The 17773-nt window shown below is 38.7% G+C and overlaps 1 protein-coding gene across 4 annotated transcripts in view; it reads right to left on the bottom strand.

Annotated features, from left to right (window-relative positions):
- MYO5A (myosin VA) overlaps nucleotides 1-17773 on the bottom strand; it is a 168275-nt gene that overhangs the window by 9770 nt on the left and 140732 nt on the right. The window contains exons 30-36 of one of the 4 annotated variants that reach the window (XM_072962395.1): nucleotides 17229-17309; nucleotides 14985-15183; nucleotides 12588-12662; nucleotides 11217-11310; nucleotides 5930-6076; nucleotides 3475-3629; nucleotides 1357-1446 (exon numbers count right to left, since the gene is read on the bottom strand). In XM_072962395.1, the coding sequence (XP_072818496.1) occupies nucleotides 1357-1446; nucleotides 3475-3629; nucleotides 5930-6076; nucleotides 11217-11310; nucleotides 12588-12662; nucleotides 14985-15183; nucleotides 17229-17309 (841 nt within the window). The remainder of the gene's footprint in view (nucleotides 1-1356; nucleotides 1447-3474; nucleotides 3630-5929; nucleotides 6077-11216; nucleotides 11311-12587; nucleotides 12663-14984; nucleotides 15184-17228; nucleotides 17310-17773) is intronic. The other 3 variants (XM_072962396.1, XM_072962397.1, XM_072962398.1) reach the window with 3 other exon arrangements.

The following is a 17773-nucleotide window of genomic DNA, read 5'->3' as shown; positions in this document are numbered from 1 at the left end:
ATGGGGGAACTTAATTTGAAAAAAAATTAAAGAGTGTTTTCACTTATAAAGAAACAGCTGGTTCACTGCCAAACACTAAATTATCTAAAGTACTAATCTCTTAACTTTAGTTTACTATATATAGTCCATTTATAAATACTGCACCTTAAAGGCACACATAATCTTCTTAAAACAAAACTGATCAATTTCTACAGAGACTGGTGAATAAATAAAAAATTTCCCTGTATTATATTTCATGGTATCCACACATGATTCTCGGTTCAAGCTTAGAATGGAATCTTTTGGCAGTACTTGTTAAAATGGAAAGTCAGCTGTCTAGGCAGGTACTCTGGTCAGGGACTGCCCGACAAGAACAATTACCTACTTGATGGATTCTGCCCACAGTCAAGCATCTGCCTCCCTGCAACCTACTTACCAACATGGTCTAGAAGTGTGACTGACAGGACAGTTAATAGGCCCTCCGGGGGATTCTGGTCTGTCAGCCCCACCTGCTCAGGGACCATGTCTTGCTCACATTTGTATTTCCCATCATCTGTCAGACAGTCCTCTGCTCCTAGTCTCCAGGTGCTCAGAAAGTGCTACTGCTCAGCTTCTCTGCCTGCCCTCCCAGCAAAGGACTGGGGGACTCGGAGAGCAGTGGTCAGGGGCACAGGCTCTCAGAGGTGGGTAGACCCAGAATCCCAGGTCAGCTCCTTACGGCTGAGAGTACTTGGGCAAAGGGATGAACCTAATTGAGCTTCAGTTTCCTCACCTGTAAAACTGGGTTATAACTCCTACCTTATAGAGATGTTATAAGTATTAAATAACATAATGTGTAGCAAATGCTGTCTGATATATATGAATCAGTCCTTAATAAATAGTAAGTCCTAATAAATTACATAGTTTTGAAAGCAACTGATGAACACACCAACTGATGAGCTCACTACTGCATGCAAAGGCAAAACAGATTTTTGGACCAATCTAAAGAGACATGTCTTCATCACCTTTAATGTATTATGGCAAGCCAAAATTGACTAATTTCTTTAAATAGCTCAATATTCCTTTATTAGTCCTTGAAAAGCCCGCTTTCACATCTTTAAAAAAAGTTTCAGTGCTGGCAACTATTCACTGATCAGTGTTCATTTTATTTCTGCTATGCTTTCTCATAATAAAAACTCCTGGAGGGAAGAAACTACGTCATTCCCCACGTCACTGTTTTGTAAATAATACACATCAAACAAAGATACGAACTTTCAAGTCACCTCTGAATTCAGGTTTCTAAATTAACAAATGGTTAAACATTTTGTGCTTTAAGGCTCTTCCTTAAAAGGTCAGGGAAAGTACAGCATGATGGTTTTATAGTCAAGGTTTTCTCACCTCTTCTCCGCTGTACTGCTTCAAACAGTGCAAAAATCGGCATGTGTTAGAGAGCCAGAAGGAGACAGTTTCAAAATCATCACCTCTTTTCTGAAAGAGAGAATAAGCCTAAATTAGCTCTTTCTTTAGGGAAATAACAGCCTGAAAAAAACTGAACAGATACCAGAAGGCCCATTTCCTTCACTTACCATTAACAACAATTATAAAAATAAGAGTCTCATGCTCTACCGACTGAGCTAGCCGGGCGCCGACAATTATAAAAATAAATCACATTGCAGCTGTAAAGCCTTACATCACTGCTAAAGAATTTCAACCACTGGTTGGTTGTTACTTTGCTTAGCATCCGTTTTCTTGCCGTTAGAAAATGATGCCCATTCATTCAGATATTAGCTTAGCAGTCCCTTTAAGCAGAAGACAATTCACCAAGCCACAGTTTACCTAAACTCACTTCAGAGGGGAGGGTTACTGAAGGGAATCAGAAAGGACTAAAAGCACAAAAGGGAATCACAAATATTTGTGAAGCACTGAAACCCAGATTAGGTTAAAAATCTTCTCGATGATAAGACACAATTCTGAGCAGCAAATGAGAAACGGGGTGGAGGAAGTCCTGTGCAGAGCAGTGGAGAGCTTGCTCTTCTTCAGGACTGGGCCACATGTCAAACAACCTCTGCTAAATCAAAACAGGGATGCAAGACAAACACACTTCAGTTCAAAACAGGGATGTGAAACAAATGTACACCCACTTTAAATGGTATCAAAAGGGTGTTATGTTCTAGGACTTACTCCTTTTTAATCTTTAAACAATTTGGTACAATTATTAGTCAAGTTAGATAAATGCCTTCTTGCAATTAAAATGAGAAGGAAAAAACTTCATGATCTGGTTTTGTGGCCTTTGTAGGAGTTGACTTAAGGAGCAGTAAAACTCGTAGTCTATCTAAATGTAATACAGCATCAATACACCAAGAATTAAGTGAGTTACATTCAGAAGACATTCATCAATTTTTGAATGTAAATCTTCAGAAATTCCCCCACTTTAGTAACTGTAGAATGTGACTACACAGAATATCTGTGCAATAGGGACTGAGAACCAGCATTTTTCAAAAGTTATAACCAAGGGCTAGGGGGGTGAGTGTGTTTAATGGGTACAGAGTTTCAGCTGGGGAAGGTAAAAAAGCTGTGGAGATAGATGGTGGTGATGGCTGCACACCAATATGAATGCACTTAATGCCGAAACTATGCACCGAAAAATGGTTAAATAGTAAAATTTTAGTTGTGTATGTTTTATCACAATTTAAAAAAATTGTTCACAAAAGACATCCTAGATTTGAGAGAATCCAAGAGGCATATTAACTGTTCACTCATCCGCATCCTAAAAGCTCTCGTTAAGTTAGATAATCAGACAGCAAAGTACCCGGAGCACATTCTCTTAGCTCCTCACAGAAACAGTTGAGTTAAAACTAAGAATAATGTTCCTTGTTTCTCTAGAGTTGAGAGGATGATTATGCAATGTGACTCAGTGATTACTGGGTTATGTAGGGCTTTCTGTTCTGTTATATAATTTTGCTGCCTTTCCAAGTCCTTTCTCTCTGCTGAGCTTCCATGTGTTGCTCTCACATGGAACCAGGCACTTTAGGTAACAAAAAAAATTATGGGGTGAGTTGGAGAATAATGAGAAGAAAAGCTGGAAGAGAAATTTTTATGTCTTATCAGACCTCTTTTTATATGAATGAGCTATGTAGTACTGAACTTATTTAACACCTATTTTAACTAGAGCATCATATTCCCTGTATACATGAACTTCACTAAGTATTTTTAATTTAGTTCTAAGTAAGACCTCAAAGCAGACTATTTCTATAAAGCAACTTAATTTATTCCACAATTAAATGCAGATATATTAAATTAATTTTGATTACTGTTCAACTTGAGCCCTGTTTTGAAAAAAGGCACACAGACACGTTCCAAGAACGCCCGTTTCCTACAATGGCAGTTACCAGTTACGATTGGAAAGTGGCTGTAACTGGCAACTAAGTGCTCAAGCGTAAGGAAGGAAAAGTACCCCTGTGCAGACTCTGTCATCATTAATGTGCATTATGAGATTACTGTTGAACATGAACTGACCTTTAATACTTTTTTGATGCTGTTAATTGTTGATGTTAGCAACGACCTTACTTTCTGATCATCATTCAGGTAGTCAGCGTGTCGAACGCACATAAACAGGATATATGCTGGTAACCCTGGAATCAAATTGACTGCTACCCCACGTGGCTTCAATTCTAAAAGAAAGAGGAAAAATAGTCTTATATAACACAGAAAGCCTTCATAAGGAATACTTTTTGAGATATAAAAGCACAGTTGTCATGTAAGAGTTCAATCATTTAGGGTATATAGATCATATTAAAAAAAGCATATTTTAATAGCTCATTAAGTGGAGAAATTCTTGAAGCTATGCAGGGATATATGAATCTCAGTTGTCTATAAAATGACAACTCCCAAATTTCTATCTCCTGCCCTGACTTCTCCTTCGAATTCCAGTCTCCTGTATCAACTCACTTTGACACCCCTGCCCATCCCCAAACAAACTCCTTTTTTTTTCCAGTGTAGAGCACATTTTTCAGTTATACATGAACATATATATATTCATTGTTACATTTTTTTCTCTGTGAGCTACCATAAGATCTTGTATATATTTCCCTGTGCTATACAGTATAATCTTATTTATCTATTCTACAATTTTGAAATCCCAGCCTATCCCTTCCCACTCTCTGCCCCCTTGGCAACCACAAGTTTGTCTCAAACAAACTCTTGATTCCCTAGGAGCCTGCTCTCCCAGGGGTTGTCCCATCTCAGTAAATGGCAGTTCCTGTCTTCTAGTTTCTCAGGTTATAAACCTTATCATCATCCTTGATGTCTTTCCTTTTCTCATATCACACATCTAATCCATCAACAAATCCTGTAGGCTCTCCCCATAAAACATATCCAGAATCCAACCACTTCTCTACCAGCTACCCTAGTCTAGGCTACCATCATCTTCTGGACCATAGTGAGAGCTTCCAAACTGGTCTCCCTAATTCATCCCTTGCTCCCCAGTAGTTTTCCATACCACAACTGGGTTCAGAATTGTCATAGAATATTAGAAAATGTAGGTCAGATCATGTCACTCTTGTTCTGAAAATCTAAGTAGCTTCTGACTTCACTCACTTATAAAATCCAAAATTCTCACCACGGCTGTGTGATCTGGCCCTGTTCCCCTTCCCAGCTCACCATGCTCCAGTTAAATGGGTGTCCTCACTGCTGGCTGAACACCAGGCATGCTCGCACCCCAAGCCTATGCACTTTCTGTCTGGAATGTTCTTTCCTTAGATATCAGCAAGACTTGTTTCGTTACTTCTTTTGGTCTCTGTCCAAAGGCCACCTTATCAGAGAGGCCCATCCTAATAACTTTATATGAACTAGAACACCTGCCTTCAGTGTTTACCCTTTTCATCCCACTATTTGTTTATCTGGTTTTCTCTACCCACCCTCCTCCACTGGAATATAAACTCTATGAGAATAGAGACTTTACTTTGTTCATTACTCAGTACCTAGAAAGTGCTTAGTACACAGTAGGAGCTCACTAAATGTTTCTTGAATTGATGAATCTTCGTTTTAACTCTTATGCTTAAAAACCAGTAGCTTCTTAACATTTTTGCTAAATGAAGATCACATTGAAACTTAAGCACCTCTGCACCTATATATAGTACACAGTTGAATGCCATGAACCCTGGGAACATTAAATCAGGAATACTGCCGATCACATTGCTGTCACTCTGGTACCTGGGGGAGGAATGTTATGCAAAGGCTGAAAGGAGAGATCTGCAGCGTTTCCAGCTCACAACTTACGGGCTGCATGCACTCCTGAACTACTTCCCACTCTCCCCTAAAATGTCTTGTAGAGCAAGTAGGCTCACATCTAAACTTAAAGGCCTTATGCTGCTCTGAAATACTTCTTTTATTCTTATTTCCTTTGTCAGGTCCTCTCCTTCCATTGCTGGGATCTTTTCCTTAATTCTTTTGTTTCTTCCCTATCACTAAACTGTTGTTCCTGACATACTTAGTCACTTACTTTCTAGGGAAGTAAGGAATTAATAGAAATTCAGGAACTTAAATGGCCAGAGTAGTGATATTCAACTGTGGCTATACTTCAGAATCCCGACCGATTAAAACACACACACATGCACACGCACACACACACACACACACCCCCCATGGACATGGCCAGGCTCCTTCTGCTAGACATTCTGATGTAGTCAGTCTGCAGTGGGGAACACACACCAATACTTTTCAAAAGCTTCCCAGGTTATTCTAACAGGCAACCAGAGCTGAGAAGGCCTGGCTTCAGGGGAGCCCAAGAGATGTCCCTGCTGTTTGACTGATGAGCATGATGTGGTCAGGAAGCTACTGCAGCACTATAGGCACAGTATGTGATGATGACTAAAGAAACCCGTGTTGAATATTTAATACATGAGTGACTAAGCTTTCCCACCACCGACACATGTACCAGAAAGACCTTTTATCTCACACAGAAAATACTTGCCCAGAATCAGGTTCTTAACAAGTTTTTGCTCATCTTCCTTCTTGTATTCCAGCATTCCTTGGAAATCCTTTTCTTTCCTGGGAATGTTGACTGGACGGATGGGTTCATCGATGATCTGTCCTGGAGATATGTTCTCCATCTGGCCCACTTCATGAGAAACAGAAAGAAGAAAAATGTTTTCCAGGTAGAAAAGAAAAGAGGGTTCCATGTTCCTATAATTTTAAGTGAACTATGTAAAAAAAGAAACTTGCTGTATTTGCCACTTAATTATCCTTTAAGTATTTTTTTTTTTGGTAAAATTGGGTGGATAGATGGCAAATTTATATGGTAATGTCACTCTGACAACTACTACTACTATCAACATCAAAGAAACTTATTTGATTCAAAAGCATTTTTTTTGTAATAAGGTTTACTTTGTAATAAGATTAAATGTCCCCAAAGTGGTTTAGATTCTTAGTTAACTAATGAATATCAATCATAAATGTCTAAATATATTTAGATTTTAATTCACAGAAGGAAAAAAACAATATTCTATAAAGAGGTAGCCAGAGTATAAAAGATTCTCCTTTACTTTTAGCTCTACGAACCTAGTCATCAAAGAAAAAGAACATTTACTTTACATGTATCACAGCAATCAGTTCAAACCACATCAAGACAGCTGGGAGAAGAGTGTCTCTTCACACTAGGGGATGTGAAAGGTACTACTTTTCACAAAGGCTCCATAAAGCAAAGAATCAACTTTCTCCTGTCACTCCCCATTCCCAAAGAAATCATGGACAGAAAAAACAACCTCTCTTTAGTAAGTTTCCTAAATATTATTCAGCTTTTGGTTTGTTTGTTTTTAGTAAAGTGCTAAAAGTCCTACCACAAGCTTGCAACCATAAAAGTACAACCACTGGTTAACCACCTTTCAAGTATTTAATGATGCAGCTGTTAGAGAAGGACTAAGCTAAGGGTTAAAAAAGGCCTCCAATTTCATCTCAAAATTGAGAACTGAATGGGAACTGCAAAGGAAGGCAAGGGAATACATGAATTATGATGGTGTTTGTGGAGACATATGCTAGTAAGCAGATTTTTAATTCTTTTATCTGCAGGAAGTTGGGGAGGGCGGTTAAGAAATCTATTTAGGTACAGATTAAGTTTGAGTTCAGAGACTTTTGGCAAACAAACAAAACGCAGGTCAGATGCATTAGAAAGCTGAACACCGCTGACTCCATACAAGGCTATCAGCTTCTCCTGTCATTGGGCAATTTCCTGAGTTAGTTCTGGGAAGTCAGCTCCACAGGACGAGGTTACACAGAGAATACCAATACCTGCCAGTGCTCTTGCTTATGTGGCAGAGAGCCTGGTGACACTCGTCCACCTTATGACGCAGCGTCACCACCGACTGGGACCACCAGCGCAGAACATCACCACCATCCATCAACATAATGATATCTAAGGAGTGATCATACTGTGATTGGACAAATCAAGGTTGTGGCCATCCACCATAATCTAGCATTTCATGTGTGTCACGCAGTCTGGAACCACAGGAATAACTATCAAATGTATGCCTCTATAAGAGATAGGAGATTCAAACTATTTAGTGTTACATAAATTATATCTGGAGTCAGTTTAAACACAACACCATGAGGATCTCAGAATCAGCACACAGGGGCCTTCACAGCTCATGCACACATGCTGCATGTAAAACACAAGATAATAAAATCCCTGCCATCTATGTTACCAGTTGCTTTAAGCCACAGGAACAATTTCAAGAGGAGAAACTCGGAGGAAACAGATTCAACACATTAAGGTTATCAATAAATGCACATATTTTGACTCCATGTAATTCAAAATGAATGTTTTAAACCTACTGATTTTAATCATATCTAAGGTGCCACTGATTATGAGATATATTTTATGTAACACTAAAGAAGGAAAAATATTGCCAATTAAATTACAACCCAACTGTCAAATGTCAACTGTTGTAAGACATATATCCTAATTTTAGAGATGTTAAAATGTGAAAAATTGTGCACCTCAGTATTTATGAAACACTCAGGTGACTACTTTAAGAGATACTATGTTTTAAAAGAAAGCTTCACTTTCCTTTTGCAAAATCTCCAACAAAGATATCTTTGGTTCTGTACAAAAATGTCAGAGATAAAATTTGCCATACTTTCATTAAAAATTCTCTGTCTTTGAATCCTTCCCAGAGATTAGAGTCTTTACAAAACTCACAGATAAAATATAGATGTCAGCTCAACATAACCTTGATTTGTTGAACAAATCATATACTAATTTAAATAAAATGTCAACCCTATGCAGTATCAGGAAAATACAAAGCCTTTTGGAAAGAAAGAAGCCAGAATATCACTCAGTTTTCAGACTCAAGTGACCCTGGGGGTCATCTAATACAGACATCCTTCTAGAAAGATCTGAAGCAATTTCATTTTCTAGATTCTTTATACTTGAGAGAAAAACATTCCTGAAACTTTCTGTTCTAGAAAAAGAAAGGAAATTAGAAGATTAAAAAATTTTTTCCTCCCATTAGTACAGGGAAGATCTTGATCTCAGGTTTAATTGAGACGGTCAAATGAATTCCTACAGAGAGAGTTTGTGAAAAATACGACACAAAAGAGAAAAGTCAGTGGTCCTCAGGCTTGGGCTCTAGTCTGTCTGGCGCCTAAGTGGCTGGAACACTGGAAGTCACTTATGGTTTCTGGGCCTCGGCTTTCTTCTCCTGTGAAGTAATTAACTGATTTCTAGAACTCTTTTAGATCTAAATTCCCACAGTCTATGAAAATTGAGATGGCACACCCACTCCTGGATTAAAATAGAGCACAAAGCAGATCAAATTTTGAAATACCCTCCACTTAGCTAGGTTATTTCTGCTAAAAATTATGTATGTTGGTGTTAAAAAAAAAAGTCTTCATGGCTTCTAAAAATGTCTCCTTAATTAAGTGTAGCCCATAGGAGGAAGCAAGGGTCTCTCGATTTTAAACCGGAGGAATTTAAGTATATTATATACATTTAGAAAAGTATAAGAAAACTTTTAGGTATTAGAAGGTGCTCTGCTGTGCAAGGTTATCAGTGCTTTCTGTGCAGACTGTGGGGAATAAAGGACAAGGAAGAGAAAGACGTCAGGAGAGGCTGTCACCTTTACCCTTTGCCTCGGGGAGGGGAGCTATTCTGTGCTCAGCAAATGCTCAAGTCACATAAACCTACTTCATCTTTTAGACGTGGATCGTCTAACTCAACTTTTCTTATGAATAGTATGTCTTTTTCACTTAATCTGTGAATTGCCTTCTCAAATGTACTTACAATTTAAGAACAAAGCTGGCAGGACAGTTTAACTGATGAGGTTGATTTCTGATTGATAATGACTTAAAACTGCTAACATCTTGAGATATTCTAGGCTATTTCATCAAGTAAAAATATACATATCAAAGAAAGCTAAGTAACAATGGAAAATAATAAGTGGCTTTTCTGTTTATCCAAAGTTACACATGTATGGCAAAGGAAACATTAGAAGTTTAAAAAATAATCTCACAAGACAATACCCTTAAAATCAGTTTCTTTCAAGCAAATACTCTGTTATCTAATTATCATCTCATAATTAATGCAGAGTTAAAGTGCACAAAGGCTCTCTGAATAAAGATTTTTAAAGTTCTGCCAATAGACATTACACCCATGTGTGTGACTTGGAAGTTCAAAATTTTAATGTCATATGTGAATCACATAATGCTAAAGGATGATATAAAAATGACTGCAAAGTAATATCTGACTTCTAAACAAATATTTCAACATTTGTACATCCAAGGGAGTATCATGCTCTTCAAAGTAAACATCCATGTTGCCATTCCAAATATTTCTGAAGCTTATTTACACATTCAACAAACATTGATGGAATGACTATGAAAGGTCAGACACTATGCTTATGTGTCTGTGTGAAAACGGGGGGAAATAAGAGGTGTCCCAATACGCAGGAAGTTCAGAGTACACTGAAGAAGCCAGTAATTCAAAGAAAGAAACTGTTAAAAATATGACAATGAAAACCACAAAAGACAGGAGCCAAGTTGTGGTGTCTGCAGGGTCTGACTGGGAGATCAGGAAAGGCTACTCCTGAGGATGGGACATATGACTCTGGTCTCAAAGGACAAGCAGGACTTGACTAAGAGAAGTGGGAAGATCAAACAGAAGCAACAGTTAAGACAGGCCTGGCTGGCTGGAGGAATGAAAGCCACACAGTTAATCAGGGTAGATTCTTCTGAACATTCCCAGTGATGGGCAATCTTCACCCTCTGAGCTGAGAAAGAATTATGCTGAGTAACATTCAGAGAAGAGATGGGCAGTCAGACTTCACAGTATCATTTTTGGTCAAAATGATACCAGCTTGCATAGGTTTGAAGGCAGTTCCACAGAGGGTCTCTAAATCCTTTGAACAATGAGAGCATTGTTGGAATAAGCCTCGAATGTGGCCTTAGCCCTGCTCACTGCTATGTCCCTGGCACGCACATCAATACTTACTGAAGGAACAAACACACTAATCCACAAAAGAAGAATCGTTTGTATATAATAATGACAACTGATGTCTAATTACTTCTCAAGGTGTTCTCCCATCATCATCATATACAAATCATGAGTTGTTTTAAAAAAAATCTTATTTCTTTACAATCATAATTCATTTTTTCTTACTGATTTCTTTTTGTTCTCCATCAGATGATAAGTTCTTTGAGGACACAGACTCTAGTTTACTCCTCTTAGAATTCCTAATACTAAGAATAACAGTAATAATAACTAAGTTGTATATAGCATTTACTATGGTCAGGAACTATACTAAATGCATTTCACAAATTACTTAATTAATCCTTAAAAACCATGTCAGGTATACACCATTATCATTCTCATTTAACAGGTGGGAACACTGAGGCAAAGAAAGGTACAGTTAACTTGCCCAATATTAGATAACTAGTATTGGAAAAGCCAAGATTTGAACCCAAGAAGCTTGGCTACAAAATACATGCTCTTAACCTCTATGCTATCCTGCCTAGCACAGTGCCTGGCATACAGAAGATGGTCATTAGATGTCTATGGAATGAATTCTTTCTTCAGAAATTATTACTACCATGAAAAGAACATTTCCCCCTCACCTAGCAATGTAAATTCCCACTCCACAGGGGCCAGACTTGCTGAAAGTCATTTCTGTTATCATCCCTAATATTTGCATGCAAACCTACGAAGCCACTAGTACAGCAACACAAAGCCAAGATTCAGTAATTGTTATAAAAACAAGTTTAAATACCTTCCAGTTCACCAATTTTTTTGGCAAATACTTTCAGTTGTTTTTTCAGTTTCCGGACAGTCTTATCTTGTTTTTCAAGTTGTTCCATCAAATCCTAAAGATCAGAATGAGAAATATAACAGATCAAAATAGGCCTTCTAAAATGCCAGAAGGAAGGCAGACACAAAATCAGAGAAACAGCGTTTGTTAGTTTTACATAAAAGCTCCAGAAAAGCTCATTGGTGGAGCCCCACCCAGCTAAAACTGGCAGGAGATGGGGAATGCAGCTACAATGAAAGCGAAATGTTAAAATATACAATGCAATCAACTCCTTTACAGCGTGATGGATAGCAGGCTCGCTGGGGAGTCTTTCCTAGGAGACTCCATGTGGGCAAAACAATTAAATGCTCATAAAATATACTGTTAATCCAGGGGAAAGCTTTCTTTTAAAGAGGGAATGGGCAAAATAAATTTTGATGAATGCACACAAAGTTGTATGGGAAGTTTTAAGGATGGCTGAACTTTGGTACGGTCTTTTGACTGAGATCCATGTGTGTGAAGCACTGTCTCTATGAGACTCACCCATTAGTTTTAGAGGCTAAAACTAGTCCTGTGACGTAGGAAAAGTTAAGAAGCTTGGGGACTTAAAAGGTAAGTTGAAAAGTAACCACAGAGAAGAGGATAGAGAGCGGTCTGCAGACCAAGCGGCAGTGGCATGACAAGCCCATAAACTCTTGCAGGTGATACAATTTTGCTTGTAGAGAAAAGAATTCCAAATGCTTTATGCAAAAAGAGAAACAAAAGCAGTACTTTCAAGAGTAGGGGATAGAAAAGTGTATGATAATTGGCTCTCTAATCAAGAACTCTTTCAAATGACAGGGATAGTTAAAAGATTGATAATTAAGAAGTGGGCAACAGCAGCCTGGGAGTTCAGAGGGGAAATGAAACAGTGATATCTGTGGCTGTAATTCAGGTTATAGAGAAAAACAGCACTTATAAATACAAATATCCATTCATTCTCCAGTTTAGACAGAGCTGATTTAGATACTAGACCAATGATTCAAAGGGAAGAGTTGCTAAATTTCAAAGTGCTCAGTTGTGCTTCTTGGATTTTTCTTTCTCTCTCAAATCACATTTTGCTCCCATCACACTGCAAGCCTAGTGTTAATAACAAACCAAATGTGACAATGGACGCAAGACACTGATAGAGGTGACACCACTGGCTAAAAGACAGCTGTGGGGGGAAACAGGTTTTGTGAAAGTTTGTGAAGAGACTTCCTGGGGCAGGGCGGGCAGGGCGGGCGGGCAGCGTGAGTTCTCCAGGTACAGAGGGCTAGAAGGAGCAAGGACAACGCCAACGACGACAACGAGAAACACTCGGAATTTACATACAATCATCCGTTTGTAAAGTGAAATCCGATATGATTGATACTTCTTAGGGTCATCTGCATATAATTCCTCAAAATACTGAAAAAACAGGCACAACGGACATTTGTTTCTCTCTGTGTCTTGGAGGGGAATGCTACCTCTTGGCAACATCAATTTTTAAACATTTAACAACACAAATAATGACACTATATACATGCAAAAGGCTCTGACTTGTCATCGGCCACTGCCCTCTGATTTTCCTAGTACTGATGATTCCCATTATCGATACACACACATATTCTGACATGCTCACTGGAAACAGGCTATTTAGCGGGTAAACAGAGCAGTGGGCCATAGTCCCCAGATAAGGTCGTTATTTCACTCCTCAGACCTCTTCACAAGTTGCTGCACCTTTTTGCTGGGGGAAGGCAAATAAAATGAAAATGCGAATAAATGGCAAAGTGGGCGCTTTTGTTTGAAGTTGGAAAGACTGGTGAGAAGCTGTGTGCCTTCCTTCCCTGAAAGGCGGCTTAGGGGTGGCCTGTGAAGCATGTTCACTAGGGAAGGGAGAAAAAACCATCTCAGTGTTTGTGCTGGGGGGTAGGTGGGTGGGTAGGGTTTGCAGGGTAGAGTTTCCAAGAACTCCAAGCCTAGGCCCACTGCTACTTTAATAGTCTGCCCAAGCGCTTCCTAAAGAAGTGCGCAGTTAATCCTGAGAAACCACAATGATTGTGAAAAAGCGCATCATTTCCTGTACGTAAGTTTGAATCCGCTCTCCTGAATTAGGAGTCCGGGAGGCAGGAGAAGCAGCTGACCTATGAAGGTTTTTCCTAAAATTCAAACTCATTAACTAGATTCTATCAGCTTAGAATGTGGGGGCTTAGTTTATTTTTGTATTACCTAAAAAAATATTGAGAGGAAAATTAATAGTGCACACGAGGGTACAAGGGAAATGCTTAACCAACTTTGTGAAAAAAAAACCTGGGAATTTGCTACCCAGAAGCATATTCATTTCATGGTTTCACCTTATATTTTAAGACAATCATTTGTAAGCACAGAATTTATATGCTGATCAATCATTATTATATTATTTAGTATATTTAATCAATTCTTAGTCATTAAAGCATTGTTAGTTTAACTTAAGCAACAATATACTTGAGAGTAATAAAACGACATTTCAAAAATATTCCATGATTCAGAAGATCTTCTCCCACAAATCAGTGACATTTCAAGGCACTTTGGAAAGAGTCCAGACTCAACTCTCACCCACCTCTCCCATTCCTACAATGCAGCCTCACCAGCAAGCTGTCTTCAGAGGGACAGACTGGGAAAATACTTCTGAGTTCTGCTTCAAATTAATATAAAAGAATAGATGACACCAGAAAGCTATTTGTAATGTAAATGATTGCTAATGGGGTAATGGATAGATAATCCAGATTATTAAGCCTTCAGAGAAAATCTAATGACTATTATAGGTCATTAAAACCCTGAATTAAAAAACAAAAACCAAAACAAATCACTGTCAGTCCTACACAGCTTTTCTAAAAACTGGGCTGACACTAAAATATATATTTTTACATAGAAATATAGAATTATAACTTTTTGATGACTTTTAATTTAATAAGTATATTTATCAAACAAGCAGATTTTTAAAAACCTGAAAATCTGTAATAGAAGTTATTTTGTGAGTGAGAAATACTTTAGAAAATATTTTCTGTAAAAGAAAGAAGGACAGAAAGGGAAAAAAGAAGAAAAAGAAAAAAACTTAGATTCTGTGTCAGTATTCAGAATCTGGCAAAGGAAAATATTTCCTCATTCACTGCCCAAGTTCTGTTAAAAAGAATCAAGAATATATAAACTTGAATCCTGACGTCCTTCCTCCCTGACCTGGGAGCTTCATCCAAGGTCAACCTAAAGCCCTGCTCTGGTTCTGCCAAACGCCTTCCCCTGAACATGACTCTAATCCCATGGTCTGCTACAGATGGAGGCTGGGAAAGCCTCAGTGGTGCTTGGGGACCAAAGGCGAACAAAGCATGTCCTCAGTCTCCATTGTAACAACCATATAACCTCCTCGAATGGCAGAGAATCTGCAGCTGAAGTGGAGGAAGTGGGGCAGCTGAGTTCTGAGGACATCAGAAGCCCAGCACACAGATGGCTGGTATCTTCCAGACCCACCAACTGAGGTCTGAGGATGCTCAGATGCGCCAGAGCCTTCTGTGAGAAACAACTCGAGTACCACCTTTTCCATTTCTACCAACACAGCTGTGCTTTCCTTGCTCTGCCCCTGCTAGAGGAAGAGAGTAATCAGTGTGGGGCAGTGAGTGTTTCCCAGCTGGGAAAAATATCTGCTCAGAAAGAAAGCAGGGCCTCCCTGCAGGGCCAGGGCCGCTGCTGTGGCGTGGGGCGCGGGCGCTCCCTTACCAGGTTCTCGTTGGTGAGCCGGGTGATCTCGTGCTGCAGGCTGGCCTCGATGCGGGCCTCCGGCGGCAGCTGCAGGTTCTGGGCCAGCAGCTGCTGCTGCCGGTTGTTCTCCTCCTTCAGGCTCTGGATCTCCCCGCGGAGGGCTTCGGCCTCATTCTCGTGGCTCCTCTTCTGCGACTGCAGCTGCGACTCCAGGAGCCTGTGGGAGAAGCCACATGGGTAGAAAAAAGAGGTGACACTCGAGTTCCTACCTGGCAGCTGCGAGGCTCCATGCTCACTTGCAAGGGCAGGAAAAGTGGGGACTCTGTAGTGTCTGTGTAACTTCTGACTTGATTAAAGTACAGGAACTTAAACAAGGGCCAAAAATGGAAAAGGATACTCTCATATTTGCATCTTTCTGAATTGTGGACACTGCTACAAATACAAAGTTCTCAAAGGTCCTGAGAAACAGGAGAGTTTTAGCTCTTTTGAAAGGTTCATAGGAAATGATGACTAAAATAATCAATTAAAAGATAGCTTTATAAATTAGGAATTCGGGATTTGCAGATGCTAACTACTATATATAAAATAGATAAACAACAAGTTTATACCGTATAGCACAGGGAACTATATTCAATATCTTACAGTAACTTATAGTTAAAAAGAATATGAAAACGAATATATGTGTGTTCCTATGTGACTAAAGTATTGTGCTGTACACCAGAAATTGACACAACATTGTAAATTAACTATACTTCAATAAAAATATATTTTTTAAAAAAGACAGCTTTAAACTGGCTTTCTAAGTTCACAAAATAGCATTTAAGTTGGCAAAGATCATACCTTTGCCACAAAATAACTGTACTATGGAGGGCAAGATGACAAACTCCTGTTCTTATTAAATACGCCCTGAAGACTCAGCATCACCAACCGCAGGCAGAGGGTGCAACCAGGGTCCTGTTTCTACTTTCTACTTTTATCTCTGAAGGGCAGAAAGACTGGAGTGCTACTCTGAAATGCATACAGATTTACCCAAATCCAGACAGCTAGTTCTAGAATTTCATATATGTATTTTAAATGTCATCTTCTCTTTCCCCATAAGCTTCCTTATCAGTAACAGAATTCTAACAAGACACGGTTTTAGAACATAAATGTTAGTGGGACCAACAAAGTGACTATGCTTCTCTAAGCAAACATACAAGTCAGCTGTGCCATGAGTAGACTGGGGCATTGGCAGGGCAATACTGGAACCAGCTGGCACCCTCCCTTTACTGGGAACCCCCACTTCTACACTCACCCTCCTTCCCAAAGACAAGACAAAGTTATGGACAGTGATTAACCAACACACACACAAAAAAGATGTTTTTTTATTCTGATCTCCTTGGTTACCAATCACTGGGCAAAACTCACTGAAGCCATTGAAACCAAACAGTTAACAGTAGACTAAATATTTTAGTGATTTTAAAATTTCAAAAGGATTTGAACCAATAATAACAATGGTTTGTGATTAGAATAAAGCAGAATAAGTATTAAGATGCTTGAACAAATAGTCTATTAAGTATTTTTAAAATTTAATCACTAAAATCATATTTTTATGAGATTTTAAAGACATAAATATCCCTAGAGTAGATGAATGCCTATGTTAGAAAGGTGTTGCTGTATCAATTCTATTTGCTTTCCCCTAAACATATTTAACATGCTGAGTTTGGGTAATTATTTTGAACTGTAACAATGCAGGAAACTCTCCTGGTTTGTCGTTTCATAAACTTGAATTTCACAGCAAGCACACAGAATGCCAAATCATGTACTTAATACTGCGGTTAGGCACATGTGATAATATATGAGAATGTAGCCACATTGTCCAGGCATATACATCCTTTAGATTGATCATTATTCCAAACAAGAAACCTCTAGTAAGGTATTAATCTCTCCTGCAGTAGTTTGGGCTTTAGTTGAAAGGCCTGGGTTTTCTTCTACTCCTAGTGAGATATTCACAAATTTTAGTGTCTGAAGGGAACTCTGATAGCATCCTTCAGTTATGGGCAGCAACTCCTCCATTCACCATCAACCCATTTCAGATTCAACAGCATCCCTTAGTGGAGAAGGTTTTAAAGAAGGTGTCTAGCTCGAGGTTCAAAGTTATACTGAAAATTTCCCAGGAAGACAATTAATATGCAAGAAATATAGACATTAAAATCAGGAGGCCACTGTTAGTAAGAAAAACAACAAGTTAATAACATTCCATTTTGAGGAGACAAATAGAACCTGTTGGCTTGTTTTAACCCTTCATAAACCAGCCACAGCTCTCCATCCTCATTCAACTCATGGCAATCCAGAGCAGGTGATCTTCCATGCAAAAGGAACAACGATGCAAAACACAAAGGGATACAGAAGGGTGATGAGATGATGACGGTCAAGAGCAGCACATGGTATTTCACTATTTTATGAAGTCAATAAGACTGTTTTTATTAATTACAGATGATTTTAAGACATTACCACAAAAATTATTTTTGTTAATTTAAAAAAATGGGTAACATGTAATATCACATGTAAATGGGTTGGAATTAAAATAATCAAGGATCTAGAGCTATTTTTCCTGCAAAATAATAAATGACTAAAAAGGTGAGAAAATGGTTCTGTTTTTAACACTTTATCGAGCTAGCAGAGTGATCTTACATGTCACATACTATGTTAGAGACTAAACACAACAGTCATACACATGGAGAAGGAAAACCTCAGCTACTGCCTTCATGTGGCAATCTTCATAATTCATTTCAAAATGAAGTTTTAAGAATTCTGGGCAGGAATTT

This window comes from Vicugna pacos, chromosome 6, assembly GCF_048564905.1.
Source record: "Vicugna pacos chromosome 6, VicPac4, whole genome shotgun sequence".
Lineage (NCBI taxonomy): Eukaryota > Metazoa > Chordata > Mammalia > Artiodactyla > Camelidae > Vicugna > Vicugna pacos.
The sequence above is the reverse complement of the archived record's forward strand: the minus strand, read 5'-3'. Positions and strand labels throughout refer to the sequence as shown.